General features: G+C 33.7%; 1 protein-coding gene across 9 annotated transcripts in view; it reads right to left on the bottom strand.

The window, feature by feature from the left end:
* LOC140434400 (pseudouridylate synthase RPUSD2-like) overlaps positions 1 to 14382 on the bottom strand; it is a 927331-nt gene that overhangs the window by 111110 nt on the left and 801839 nt on the right. For 7 of the 9 annotated variants that reach the window (XM_072522617.1, XM_072522616.1, XM_072522615.1 and 4 more), the window contains one exon: positions 2035 to 2122. The exons of the other annotated variants lie outside the window; for them this stretch is intronic. In XM_072522617.1, coding sequence (XP_072378718.1) covers positions 2035 to 2122 — 88 coding nt within the window. The remainder of the gene's footprint in view (positions 1 to 2034; positions 2123 to 14382) is intronic. 9 annotated transcript variants of the gene reach the window in all.

The following is a 14382-nucleotide window of genomic DNA, read 5'->3' as shown; positions in this document are numbered from 1 at the left end:
TGATACCGTTCTAATAGCAAGCAATGCACAATAACTACAAAATATAACAAATGCGGTAATTCGGCATAGCGAAATGTTCGGTTTAAATCTAAATGTTTCCAAAACTAAAATTCTAGTCTGTTTAAAGACACCAATAAATGCACATTTGTACGTTTAAAGGCCAACTAATAGAACAAGTAACTTCTACTCCTAAATGGAGTGTTTCCAGGTATGGAAACACTTGATGCACTGTTTGCAGTGAGTGTTCTTTCGCAGAGATGCCTAGATATGAATCAGGAAGTATATGTCTGTTTCATTGATTTTGAGAAGGCATTTGATAGATTATATCAGCTCACAGAAATTTTGTTAAATAAAAACATAGACAGAAGAGACATTAGAATTATATGTAACCTCTATTGAAATCAAACAGCGAAAGAGAAAGTTAAAAAACTAACCGACCGATGATATCCAGATTCGCCGTGGGGTGCGCCAAGGGTGTATTTTATCACCATTGCTGTTTAATTTATACAGTGAAGCCGCCTCAGAATTAGCCTTGGCCGAAGTTAATAAAGCCCTAATAATAAACGGTGGGCCACTTAATAATATAAGAAATACTGAATTTGAAGAAAACCAAGTTCATGGTATTTACAGAAGACAAAACATCAAAGTTAAGCTAGTACTAGATAATACAGAAATTGAACAAATATCTTCGTACAAATACCTTTTAGCATGGATCACAGAAGATACTAATCAAATAAATGAAATAAGATGCCGCATTGAAATTGCACAGTCAACTTTTAACAAAACGAGAAAATAGCAGTATCAATATAACGCTTTGCTTGTTGCCATATTGCTTTGATTGAACAGTGGTTTTAATAAATGTGGAGCAGCTTTTAAAATTGATCATGACAAACAATTTCAATTAAAATCATATCAATTATTTTAAATGACAGCGGATTTTTATACAATTATGGACAAATATTTGGAAATTATCAAAAATATGTTAAATATGATGGGTTCATGTTACCAAAATACTTTTTTTTAAACAAAACTTTATTTAACACGTTATAAGTAAATAATTAATACAATCAAACGCATTTTAAGGTTGTGTTTAAAAGAACAATAAAATTAATAGCGAGTATTCCGTTCTCGAGCGTTGACTACCGCTTCTAGCCGTCAAGGAACACTCTGAATTAAATCTTGAATATATGCTTGAGGAATTGCAGTCTTTTTCTTGTTCTGCAATCGTTAGCTCTTTTAGTGTCATAGAAACAGGATTTCTTTTTCAAATGTGACATTTTAGGGTGTCTCACAAATGCTCGATCGGATTTAAATCCGGGCTGTATGGTGGCCAATAAAATCTTTTAAATTGAACCTCATCAAGATAAACATTCATTATTCTAGTGACATGAGGACGTGAATTAGCCGAATATGTTATATCCAATATGGCCGGCAAATGGCAAAACATGTCAGCTGTAGATCGTCCAATCACCTCCATAAGTTTGGTATATCCTTCCCAAGCAATACCGTCTGATAGAATTATGCCGACACCACCAAAAATAACGCTCTGTATGAGGTTATATTCACTGCTTAATAGTCCAATTAACATCCAATTAAAATATTCCATATTTTTGTCCATAAGTGTATTAAAATCGTAAAATATAGACGCCCTCTTTGAAAAATAGCCTATAAGTCTCTGAAAAATAAATTATTACTGATATTTCAATCCAAAACTAGTTATCAAATTGCAGGATATATTTAGTTAGCTTGTCTTGAAGGTAATACAGATATGTTAAAACCGTATATTTTAAAATGTAGGTATTCGTAATAGCAAAAAACAATTATCATCAAAGATTTTCTTTACTCAAAGCTACAATTTAAAATGCTAATTGATAATGTTTGATTTACGTATTTATCGACGAATAAACTCTAGATGAGTCAAAATGCCGTCATATAAATATTCGATCAAAAACATAACAGAAAACAATTCCAGTTTTAGTCTTACTCAAACATTGTGGGAAATATCCCTAGTTGGCAGTCTTAAAAGCCACTTACAGGAATGGAGGCGGGTTTGTTGACCACGACAATGTCTTCGTCCATGTGCACAATGGTGATCGGTTGGCTAGTGACGGGTACTTCGTGTCTGTAACATACATGTACGTCCAACAGTACGTGGAAAAACAGGGTTGGGTACTACGTATAAATAAATGCACATTTAGTAGGGTGAACAAAGAAGGGTAACAATATTATATGTATAAATAATATTGAGTAAGAGTCAGCCAAAAATTTTAGCAGTTTTTTTACATACTCTTTTTCATAAGATATGTATATTCGTTGCGTTTTCTCATAAATAATTCAGGAAATTTTAATTATTATTTATAAATAAAAATGTAAAATATAAAATTTGCTAAAATTGCTTAATAAATTTTCGTAATACTTAATAATTTTCTTTAGATGATCGAACACTGAGTTTCTACAGTAAATAAACTTTTTAAGTTCTTCTAACAAGATATGGTAAGTACATCTCTTATACGTAATTACTTATGGTAATACAGAACTCCAGTCGTCAGAGACGAAAATGCCACTGAACCTCTAAAAATCTTACTAACAAGCTGAATTTTGCTGAGAATTTTGGGACCCACAGAAAATATGCAAAAAATTTTACCACTCCTACTCCCCGGCGTCCCCCTAAAACCCACCGTCGTAGAGGCGAGGGGGGGGGGCGAAAAAAAATCGATTTACCAAGAATCTGTACGCCGTAGCAAAAAATGTTTCAAATAAAAAATTTAACTAAGATAATTTTGAACAAAAATGTCTATTAGCACTTTTTATGTCAAATGAACCTCTCTCTCTCTCTGAAACAACGCTTGAAGTGACCGGTGATTTGAATGTCAGTTACGAGCGCGAAATCAGAAATAAAATTTGCATCAACTTGAAGGTAAAAATTCGACATCTTTTGCTCAGAGTGTTCTATCGACAAAAGTCAATGCATTTTGAAGGTGAAGAGTGCAGCTTTTTTATAATTACCTTTTTCTTCTTCTTCTTCTTCTTCGCGCGACTAGGATTACTCCTGTTATTCTGTTGCTTCTTATTCTGTTTCAGTCGTTGTTGACTGTACATTATCTTTCCACCTTTTTAGCGGCCTTCCAACGGGTCTTCTGCTATACGGTTGTATGTTGTTTTTACAGATGTTCACTAATCTATCTGGTCCCATTCGGTGTACATGTTCGTTCCAGTGTTTTTTTCTTGTTTTTATCCACCTGTTAATATTTTGAATTTTGCATTGTTCGCGTATACTTCTGTTGGTTTTTCTGTCTCTTAATGATATGCCCACTATTGATCTTAATACTTTCATTTCGATATTGTTGATTTGTTGTTTCGTCTTTCTTGTATCGGTCCTTGTCTCCTCTGCATATGTTAGGATTGGTCTTACTGTTGTCTTGTATACTTTCATTTTGCTTTCCATGGTCAGATATTTGTTTCTCCATATGGTTTCTCGGAGGCAACCACTTACTCTTGCCGCTTTTGATGCTTGCCTTGTGGTCTCTGTTGTTATACCCCTGTCACTAGTGATCTCTACCCCTAGGTAATTGAATTTCATTACTTGTTCTATAATTTTATCGTCAATTTCTAGTTTGCATCTACGCGGCTCTTTACTGATCACTATACATTTAGTTTTTTCTACTGATATTCTCATATTAAGTTTGTTTGCTGTGATATTGAAGGTGTGGAGCTGCCTTTGTAGGTTATCTTCGTTATCAGCAATTAGTACTGCATCATCGGCATAGCATAGTATCGTGATTTTATGCGCTCCCATGTGGTATCCGTGTCGTTTTCTTACTTCGTGAATTATTTGATTCATCACCATATTGAATAACAATGGGCTGAGCGAGTTTCCTTGGCGGATTCCTCCTTTTAGTTCTATGCATTCTGTTTCCCCTGTTGGTATTATAACTCTGGTCTTGTTGTTCTTGTTAATTTCATTAATTGTCCTTATTATCTGATGGTCTATTTGTTCAGCTTGTAATAAATTTAAGATGTCATTTCGCTTCACCCTGTCAAAAGCACTTTTTAAATCTACAAAGCACATGTATGCTGGTTTTCCATATTCAATAGAGTTCTCTATTATTTGTCTGATAATAAAAATTGAGTCTATTGTGCTGCGGTTCTTTCGGAAGCCTTGTTGTTCATCTGCCATGTTCGCTTTTTCCTCGATTTTATCTTTTATGACTGCCGTTAACAATTTTAATGTATGTACTATTCATCAGACTAATGCCTCTATAATTTTCAGGATTTCTCGAGTCTCCCTTTTTAAGTATCGGTAGCAGGAGACTTTCCTTCCATTCCGCTGGTACTACTCCGGTATTTATTATATCGACGAATAATTTTAGGAGTCATTTGCGTAGTGTTGTTCCTCCATATTTTAGCAGTTCATTGTATATCTTATCAGGACCAGGTGCTTTTCTGTTTTTTAATTTTTTTATTCGTTCTTGTAACTCTTCTTCTGATATTAGTACTCTATCGTGAGTTTCGTTAATGATTATTTCTCTGTTCTCTTCTTCTCCTTCTCCATATATAATTTCGTGAAATGCTCAGTCCATTGTTCCTCGGTAATGTTATCTATGAGTACAAATTCATTCATTTCTGTTTTTTGTCTCCTTATCATCTTCCACACCTTTTTCTGGGATCCATAGAGGTCGTATTCCATATCTTTGGTAAATTTCTCCCAGTGTTCTTTTTTGATGTTATCTATTTCTTGGTTTACTCTATTCCTGATTCTCACGTAGTCTTCTCGTGCCTCCGGTGTCTTCCCTCCTTTATAATTACCATGAGATCAATAAAACGTATTACCTTCATTGACTGGTCGCTGTAGAATTTCCATTGTTTGAGCCTAATATTGAAAACATATAACATAAAATTTAGATTTTGAGTTTTGGCAACAAATATGAGGCATTGAAACTATGCTTAAATACGCAAACTGTGACAATACAAAGAAAATAATAATTGCCAGCTAAAAACTGCGTTTCAGTTCAGTTGTCTTTACAAGTCTTCCTGATGAGAGGTTAATAGGTAGCGTGCCAGGCTGTTATTTTGTTATTTTAATTATAATGGCCAAATACTAGACTCAACAAACATAAACAAGTCTGGCTAATTGGTTCTGCCAAAGCCATTTTTCAAAAAAAAATACTAGACTGCATTTCATTTCAGTTTGAACTTCCACAAGTGTTCCTGATGAGGAGTTGGAAACTCGAAACACGTATAGAACAATGGTGGAATTCGAATGTTTTCTTAGCATTTTTATACTTTGTAACTCTGAGTGAAGTTTTCCAATGTAATGATACATGAAACAGGGTTTCTAGGACATTTGTAAATCTTGTACATACAGAAATACAGACAGCAACAAAATATCAGAACAGACACCTTGGATCTTAAATAATGTGAAAAAAAAAACACACACACACACACAATAACACAAATGCATAAATATATTTTTATAGAGGACATACGAAGCGTACAACAAAAGTTTTGCAGAGAGCCATCTAGCGGAAGTTATTCGACTTTGTAAATATAGTTTTCATACAATTTCACATTTCTTATAGTAAACAACATTGACAGATTGCAAAAATTCATCGCGTCGTTCAGCAGCAACGAATTTTAAAAACAATCAATTTTGTGAAAAATGAAAATCTCGTGAAAATTTTTGGTGTAATAATTTTATCCGGTTTTAAAGATGGTCTAACTAAACAACAATGCGTCGACCGTATTCGTCTTGGTTTTCGGGTATAGCACCAGATCCGTCAAGTTTTCACATTATGATTTAACGAATTTAAGCGTGGACGCACCAGCTTCAGTGATGAATTCCTTGAAGGCCGTCAGGCCTCAGTTGTTGAACCATAAAGAAATTGATGTTGTGCGTGGCAAGATTGAAGTAGATCGACATGTTACATATGTGAACTGCGCATATGTATGCGTATCTTGCGTACTTTCTACATTTTATGCTAGTAATATTATATTCAGACTATTTTCTCCTAGGGTAGAATGTTCTTCACATTGGACTTTTCATCTTCACTTTTGTTTTTTGCAAAGTTTGTTCATGTTTTTACCCATTGTATCCCATCAATACGCCTAAAAATCTTAATTTGACACTAGTAGTAATTACAACAAAAATTCTACACACCTGTCGTCTGATACATGGTTTGGCACTTTTCCAGTTCTCTATTGGATCGAAATATTTGCGAAACAAGCACTCAATGTGGCTATCAACTCATTAAGTCATTTAAAAATTATCGAAGCGCAGGAATTAGTTAGCAAATACAACATAAAATATATATGCGTCTCTCAGACGAGCATATTTACTATTGTCAATTCTCTTAAACGGTTAAAGGTTTGATTTATATATTTATCTTAACACCCGCATATTAAAATCAAAGTAAAATACCCAAGTTAGTCGACCACGACCAAGAAATCTACCGTAACGTAACGACTTGGCAACTACAAAATCATCAAAATTAAGAGCTGACTACCCACAAACAATTCCATTACACGTTTCTGCCATTCAATACAATTTAACTTCTTGAAATGCTGTGATGCTTCATTGTTTCGACAGGCATTGTCTATATAAATACCTATAGCCCAAGGAACAACAAAACACGGGATTTTAACTAATTATTGTCTAATTATTCCGCAGCCGGGAATCCTTTTACATAATTTGTACCTTATAAAAGGTGTATCAGCTCACAACTGCTGACCCGAATTTAAGTCAGCGGACTGGGAAATTAAGGAAGATATTTCGGAGAAATTTCTACAATTAATTAATTTATTTAAGATGATCGGATTATAATGAACACATTGAGAATAGAAGGTAAATTATTTCCTAAATTAGCGATCTCTAAATATACGGAGTTAATAAATATAACTTTTAATAATTGATTTGGTTTAGAACAGAAGGAAAAAAACCTGAATGTACGGAAAAAGTGAACAAAAATAAAAAAATTATAACGCGCACATTTTTTTCTTTTAATGTACAAAACCCACCAAAAGAACATTCCAATGTGCGAAGTTCGTATCATATCTCATATAAGAAAATATCTCAGTACACATGATTTAACTATCTGACAATTTCGTCTGTGATATATTCTTTTTAACAATCACAATTGTAAGTTGGTTTTAAAAACCGCGCCGGCGATCTTCGCACACGTGGATAATCGTGAGCTCATTGGTCGTGTAGCCAGATACAAATTTACTAAAGCGGCCCAAGAGTCCGCATGCAATGGAAAAGCAATTTATGCAGTGGCAATGATACTAGCAAAAAAATCGAAGCCATATTCTGATTGTGAAAGAGATAAGGAATCTTGTGTCGTTCAAATTATGTGCTCAGAAAAGAAAACGAATTTCTCAAAAATAAGCCTCGCCTCGTCAGACTATTACTAAAACTTATAGGTGTGTCGACGACCTTGGAAATCACATTGAAGACAATTTGAAAAATCCAGCATCCAAGTTTATATTTTATGTTTTAGAATTGGATGAAGGCACAGATTTAACAGATTTTTACCAGAGGTGTTGATGTTCATTTCAACATAATAGAAGAATTAGCGGCACTGTATCCGCTTAAGAACACTACCTGCTCACTAGATTTCTTATAGATAGTAGAGGTTAAGCTTCCACTTCCAATCTGACGTTGTTTCACTCGAGAACGGCTAGTTGGATCGTAATGCATAAGGGGTCGTTGGAAAGAGGGTAGCTCAAGAAGTAAATAATAAAGGGTTAATATCAGGGGGTAAATTGTCAAAAAGACCTTAAGCTTATAGTGCTTAAATAAGTTAACATACATAACTGTGCGATATGTTCGAAATTTAATCGCTTTTCGTTACAACTCGACAATCTAGCGGCTTAACAACAGATGGTGCTCCAGCAACAGTTACAAAACATGAAGGTTTTGTAAAATTGGTTGAAAATGAGGCTTGCAAAGTTTGTAATACTTCGATGCTAAATGTTCATTGCATTATTCATTAGGAGAATTTATGCGCAAAGTCCCTTAAAATGGATCATGTCATGAATGTGGTCATCAAGACAGTTAACTCTAGTCGAAAAGGTTGAATCACCATCAGTTCCAGGAGTTTCCCAAGTCTTTGGATTTACAGTATAAAGACGTTACATTTTATGCAAAAATAAGATGGCTGAACCATGCCAAAATGTCGAAAAGAGTGTTTGATTTGAACGAAAATTCACAATCATTATTTGCAATCAAGTCAAAAAGTATTCCAAAATTTAAAGACAAGGAGTGGTTTAGCAACTTTGAATTTTTGCTCGATATAGTTAGCCATTTAGATGTGGTTGATACTCGTCTACAAGGAAAATATCTACGAATTAGTAAGATGTATGATTTTATTTCCGCATTCCAAATGAAACTTGGACTTTGAGAACAACATTTAGACGTAAATCTATTGCTAGGAATTTTACGAATGGAACATTGTGAAATCTGTTGTGAAATCCAGTTAAAGGAGAAATTTATTCAGGTTGCTTTGGAAGAGTTATATAAAACATATATGGACAAATATCCTGCACTTTACAAAAATGATATGTCTATGATTTCGCTATTTGAAAACACCAACAGGTGTAAACAGCTTTTTAGTGGAATGAAGCATATTAAATCTCGAATAACGAACATTTGGACAACTGTTTGCAGATGGCAACAGCATCAATCGATATCAACATTGATGCACTTAGTTATGACAAATAAAATCAGACGTTTCATTAAAAATTTATTTTATTTTGTTTATTTTTTATACTTATTATTTTTGGATTGTAATTCTAATACAACAAACATGTTTGATTCTCAGTTTTATTATATCTTCTTTAAAAACAGTTTGCTTTGAATAATAAAAAAAATTGTGCGGCCCACTAGCAAATCTTATCTCTAAAATTTGGCCCGCCTGCTGAAAATGTTCGTCATCCATGATCTAAAAGTATTAGAGAGTACGCAACTTTAAACGTAACACTAATTAATATCATACTATTAGTATCCTTCAATATATCTATTTATCGCAACTTCTAACTTCTGGTCTTCTAGGACAATCTTCTCTTGGTCTTAAGCCAAATGAAAATTGTTTAGTAGGAACATTATAAAATTAAATACTAAAGAGAAATACCTTCCTCGCACATTTTACTGAATAAAGTACACCAATTAAAGAGTTATCTCACGTGACTAATATATTATCAAAAAAGAGATAAAATGACATCATCCAAACTTTCAATATCTACCATTTTAAAATAAACATAATTGAAACCAACTCCCAATTCAAATAAAAAGTTTAAAAACGGTGTAAACTTTAAGCGCAACCATCTCTAGGGACAGGCCCTTAAAAAATAAAAAAGAAGAAGAAAGACCACTCCATTAAAAATTTCTTTTAAAAAAGTACACAACTGTTGAACCTACGGCGCTTCGCCAAAAATTGAATATATCTTTTACAAAATTCCCTTTTCGTTTCCTGTTTGGACGCTAACAAGTTTTGTCTGGCCCCCGATGAAGGAATTAGGTCAATGCCTTTATCCTGCCTTTTTCCTTCTTTAGCTTAGTTATTTTCAGAGGCGTAACTGAATAAAAACCTATTTTTGAAGGGAAAGTATCTTTACTGGAATTTTTTAAGTTTATTTTGGTTTTTATGGATGAGCTTTTTATAGAAATATAATCCTAAATACCAATATAATTTTTGCAAGAACATGTGATACAAAAACGACACAAAATGTTATTGTACGTATTTCAGAATTATTCATACGGATTTTTTGTACAGAAAACGAACAAGCGAGGAAAACACTCATGAACATGGAAACATTTTTTACAAGATCAGGCCTTAGCCTAGAGCTCAGAATTCGAATGATCAGATGTTACGTTTTCTGGGTTTTGCTGTATGGCTGTGAAAGTTGAATAATGGACTCTGAAACAGAAAAAAGAATTTGAAATTAAAAATCTTTGAAACGTATATATAGAGACGGATGCTGAGAATTTCATGGGTACAAAAAGTTACCAAACATCAGTTGGAAGACGCCAGAACTCGTGGCTGAAAGACCTAAGATGGTTTGACCGCTTATCCACAGAAATCTTTCGTGCAGCAATTTCCAAAGCTACAATTGCCATTTGGATCGCCAACCTTCGAAAGGAGACGGCGCAATTAGAAGAAGAATAACTGGACAGTATCCGTTTGATGGCTCGGTGGGCTAATGTACTTATTTTAAAGTAAGTAGTTTGCTCAGTGTATACCTCGAGCTATACACCAATCACAAATCATTCAAGCGCAACAATATAAAATCCAATGTTGACATTCGGTTGTAAGTGTAAGTGAATCGAGTCGCTCATTGATTGGTCGTTAAGGTGCTTAAAGACCAAAACATACAAAGGACATGAGAGTTCAGTATACGAAGGCACATCTTTCTTTCTCTCGTGCACACATACTTTCTCACTACGCCTCTCCCTCTCTTTCCCGTTCTCTCTTCCTTTCTGTTTCGCTTACTTTCATTCCACATGAGCCTATTTTAATTTTATGATTATATAGCTTAAATAGTTTCCACTTAATTAAACTAGAACTCCAATAAACCGACATAATCAGAAATCCTCCACATTTTCACAAAGATATCATTTTCCAGCAAAACAGACCTTCGTCTCATGCACGAAGGTTCAGAATTTTTTTCAACAGTTTTCCTGGGTGATAGATTGGACGATACGGATCCAGAATGGACACGAAGAACACCGGATCTTACCACATTAGATTTTTTTCTAGTTGAGTTTGGTGGAATTCGTAGCTTGGTCTTATTGATCTAGGCAGATAATACATCACGATGATCGGGGGCCGATAAAGGTATTCATATTCCTTTTTACTTTCTTCCTCTTATATTTCTGTAATTGATATGTGTCTTATGATGTGTTGCATTATTTCTTCTTTTTAATAGTCAGTTCAACTTCTCTTTTTTATTCATATTAACACCTCCGCATTGGTGATTCTCTGCACCTATCAAATTCGTATTATTCTGCAACGCCCAAAGCTTATAATTGTCTTCACATTGTTCTTGTTTAAAGTACATGGTTTCATACTATAGTAATCTACTGATAGAATATACCATTTCATAAGATTTGAAGATCTAAGTTAGGGTCTCTACTACAGAAGATTCCATGAAAACTGACAATATTTTCATTAAAAAGAATACCCAAATAATTGTATTTTCTCAATCTTTCCATTAGTTGGTTATGTATGTATTTCTATTTTTGATATTTTGGACCGATTTTCTTAAATGCATATATAGAATCAAGCTCATAGTTGCTTAATCTGGATAGTGTTTGGCATTTGTTTTCTTTGATAGCGTTTAAAGATTTATGTATGTGTATGTCTTTATTTTGGTATGATTACTGATTTATAAATTATGTGAAAGAAATCTACCAAGACAAGAATCTGATTTTTTCCAATAAGTTGAAGAGATGCGGTTGGTCTGGGCCTGGTGCTTTTCTGTATTTCCAATGTTTCAGGTATATAGTAAATGTCTTCCCTTGTTATTGTAGGATTGTAAATAAGCCTCAATTTTACTTCAAATAATAGATATGCTGACGATACAACTCGAATAACAGAATTCAAAGAAAAAAAAATATCAAGCCTGCTACAGCTAGTGGAAACCGTAAGTGATAGGTTTGGTCTTAAGATCTTCTTCTTCTTCTTAAGGTGCCGTGCATTTCTGCGTAGGCCTCCACCGTACATAGTCTTGTCAGGTGAGATGTTAAATAGTCAGGATTAAATAATTCTGTTTATAGCAGCATTGCGAAGCATTTCATAGCTGTGAATTCCTGTCCATTGTCGAATATTGCGCAGCCATGACTTTTTTTACGTCCCAGACCTCTCCTACCCTCTATCTTCCCTTCGAGTATCAATTGCTGAAAAGTATATCTTTCTCCTCGTAATATGTGTCCCAAGTATGCAGTCTTCTTACTTTTTACATAACTAAAAAGTTCCCTATCCTGTAAGCCTCGAAACCTATTGGTCTCAAGATCAATAAACAAAAATCAAAAATTATCATAGTAGATGATTCAAACTCACAAAAAAAAACAATTATCTAAGATTCTACATTAGTAATGGAGGCTCTTGTGAAACGGAAATACGAAGGAGAATAGTCGATTACCCAAAACGCAGAAAGAATTAAGATGTGGTGCTGGAGGGAAATGCTTCAGATCTGATGAAAAGAATACAGAACAAATCACTCAATTCCAAGACCTGAACATCCAGACTCCACTCCCCTCTATTTATCTCGCGGGCGTCCTAAAGTTTTTCGGAAATATTACAAAAAGAAGTAATGATAACCTTGAGAGACATAATTTCGAGAAACGTTGAAGTTCGCAGAGGCAGAAGTCGTTCACCCACTCGATGGACAAATCAAGTGCAGAAAGCCAGTGGCAAGGCATTGTCCATGAGAGCTGCCTAGGATAGATGCCGATGGAAAGAGATTTAATTTTGTTGCTTGTATGGTATGTAATCACGTCACTCAGTAATGAGGCAACGGCTAAAGAGATAAATACAGAGAGAGAGAAAGAGATGAATAGAGAGAGAGAGATAAATAGCGAGAGAGAGAGAGAGATAGAGAGAGATTATACTACTGCATCTAATACAAAATATTTAATTGAGGAACAAGATCTTCCTTACTTGTCTTCAATTTTTACTTCAACAGTTTTTTTTTTTCGTTAAAACTGTACCTTTCCACAAAGATACTTTCGCCGCCCGTGATTTTCAAAAGTTGGTATAAATTGTCCTAAATTGACACATCGAATAAAAGCCTAGTTTTGACGTCTAACGTTTTGATCTTATAAAACGTTTTTCCATTAAAAGACACATGGTGGACGATTTAAGTATAGAATTGGGGGAGAAAGTGGAAAATCTCGTAATCTTCATCTAAAAATAACATTTTTTTTGTAGTGATGTTGATTTGTTTAACGTCAAAGAAAATGGATATTATTTTTAAATAAAAAACGACAGTAATGGATGGATATACAAGAAGCAAAATAATATTAAGAGGGTCATCTTTTAGTTCATCAAAATGACCAAAGGCGATATTTTTTATACATATGAGTACACTAAAAAAAGTTTTGTACAAATTATAGAAGGAAAACACATTTCTGGAAAAAATAAGCTTAATTGTATTTCAAATTATTCGTTTTTTTAAGATCAATACATTTTTTGCACTAAGACAAACCAATCATCCAAGCATTTATGGCAGTCCGAAATAATTATCTTAAAAATGAGATTTTTGTTTGCTTCAATGGTCTTAAATCGTTTACCGCGTAATTTGTTTTTGATTCTCGGGAACGCAAAGAAATCACACGGTGCCAAGTCAGGACTCTATGTCGGATGGCCAACTAAATCGATATTTTTCGTATAATACTCTAAGCTTTTATTGTCTAACGATAGATTTTCAGTGGTCACAAAAATTTATAGGTTTTTGATTATTTGTTTTTCATAGTTTTTAGATTGTTACAGCATGCTTGTCGCAGTATTGTACAAAATATAATTAACTAATTATTATATGTAAGGATTTTCATAAATATCGTCCAAGTAAAAACTGTAACAATTTTTGGCTGACTCTTTGAATTTTGTGTTATATCAGGAATAACCCAGTCTAGAAATGAAAAAATGATCGATTTCACGGGAAAAACTATTACACGTATCCGATAGTTTTAAGTCAAAGAGGGTACATAGTTAATGAAAAATACGTATCGCTGTATTGTCAGAACGGGGTTATTTTTTATAAACAAGGGTCAATGTCCGAATATGTAGCTTTTTACCTATTGTATTTTTTGATTATACTAGTAGCAATTTTTATATTATGGAATTATTGTGTTATGAAACGACAGTTTAAATTTAAAGTTAAAATCCATCAATAGTTCGTCGAGATTATTACGAAAAACCATTTTTGACGCAATTTATGTAATTGAAGTGTAGTGAACCCTTTAAAGTGAAGGTTCTCGGGCAGATTCTACCAAGAAAGAGTATTGGGGAAAGAAGCTTGGAGATTTTGAGATCGGAAATTCAAATTTGGGCGTGCCGAAAAATTTGCAATATCTCCGGTTCTAGAAAACATACAACCTTCTTTATTTTTCTTTAACAGGGCTAACTCGGCCAAATATTAACAACCTTAAAATATTCATTTCCCTGAAAATTCATCGGAAAATGCCGAAAAATTCATAATTATTTCTATTTTTTTTAAATTTCGAGCAATGTAGTAACATGATCACTGTGAAAGAATGGATAAGATGAGCTTCTAGAAATTATTATCGTAATGAGATAAACTAAACCTCATAGTATGACTTAAGTACTGACGATGATTAAATATAATCATTTATAAATATCTATTTCTACATGATAACAACTCATT

The sequence above is a fragment of the Diabrotica undecimpunctata genome, chromosome 2 (assembly GCF_040954645.1).
Source record: "Diabrotica undecimpunctata isolate CICGRU chromosome 2, icDiaUnde3, whole genome shotgun sequence".
In the NCBI taxonomy this organism is placed as follows: Eukaryota; Metazoa; Arthropoda; class Insecta; order Coleoptera; family Chrysomelidae; genus Diabrotica; species Diabrotica undecimpunctata.
The sequence above is the reverse complement of the archived record's forward strand: the minus strand, read 5'-3'. Positions and strand labels throughout refer to the sequence as shown.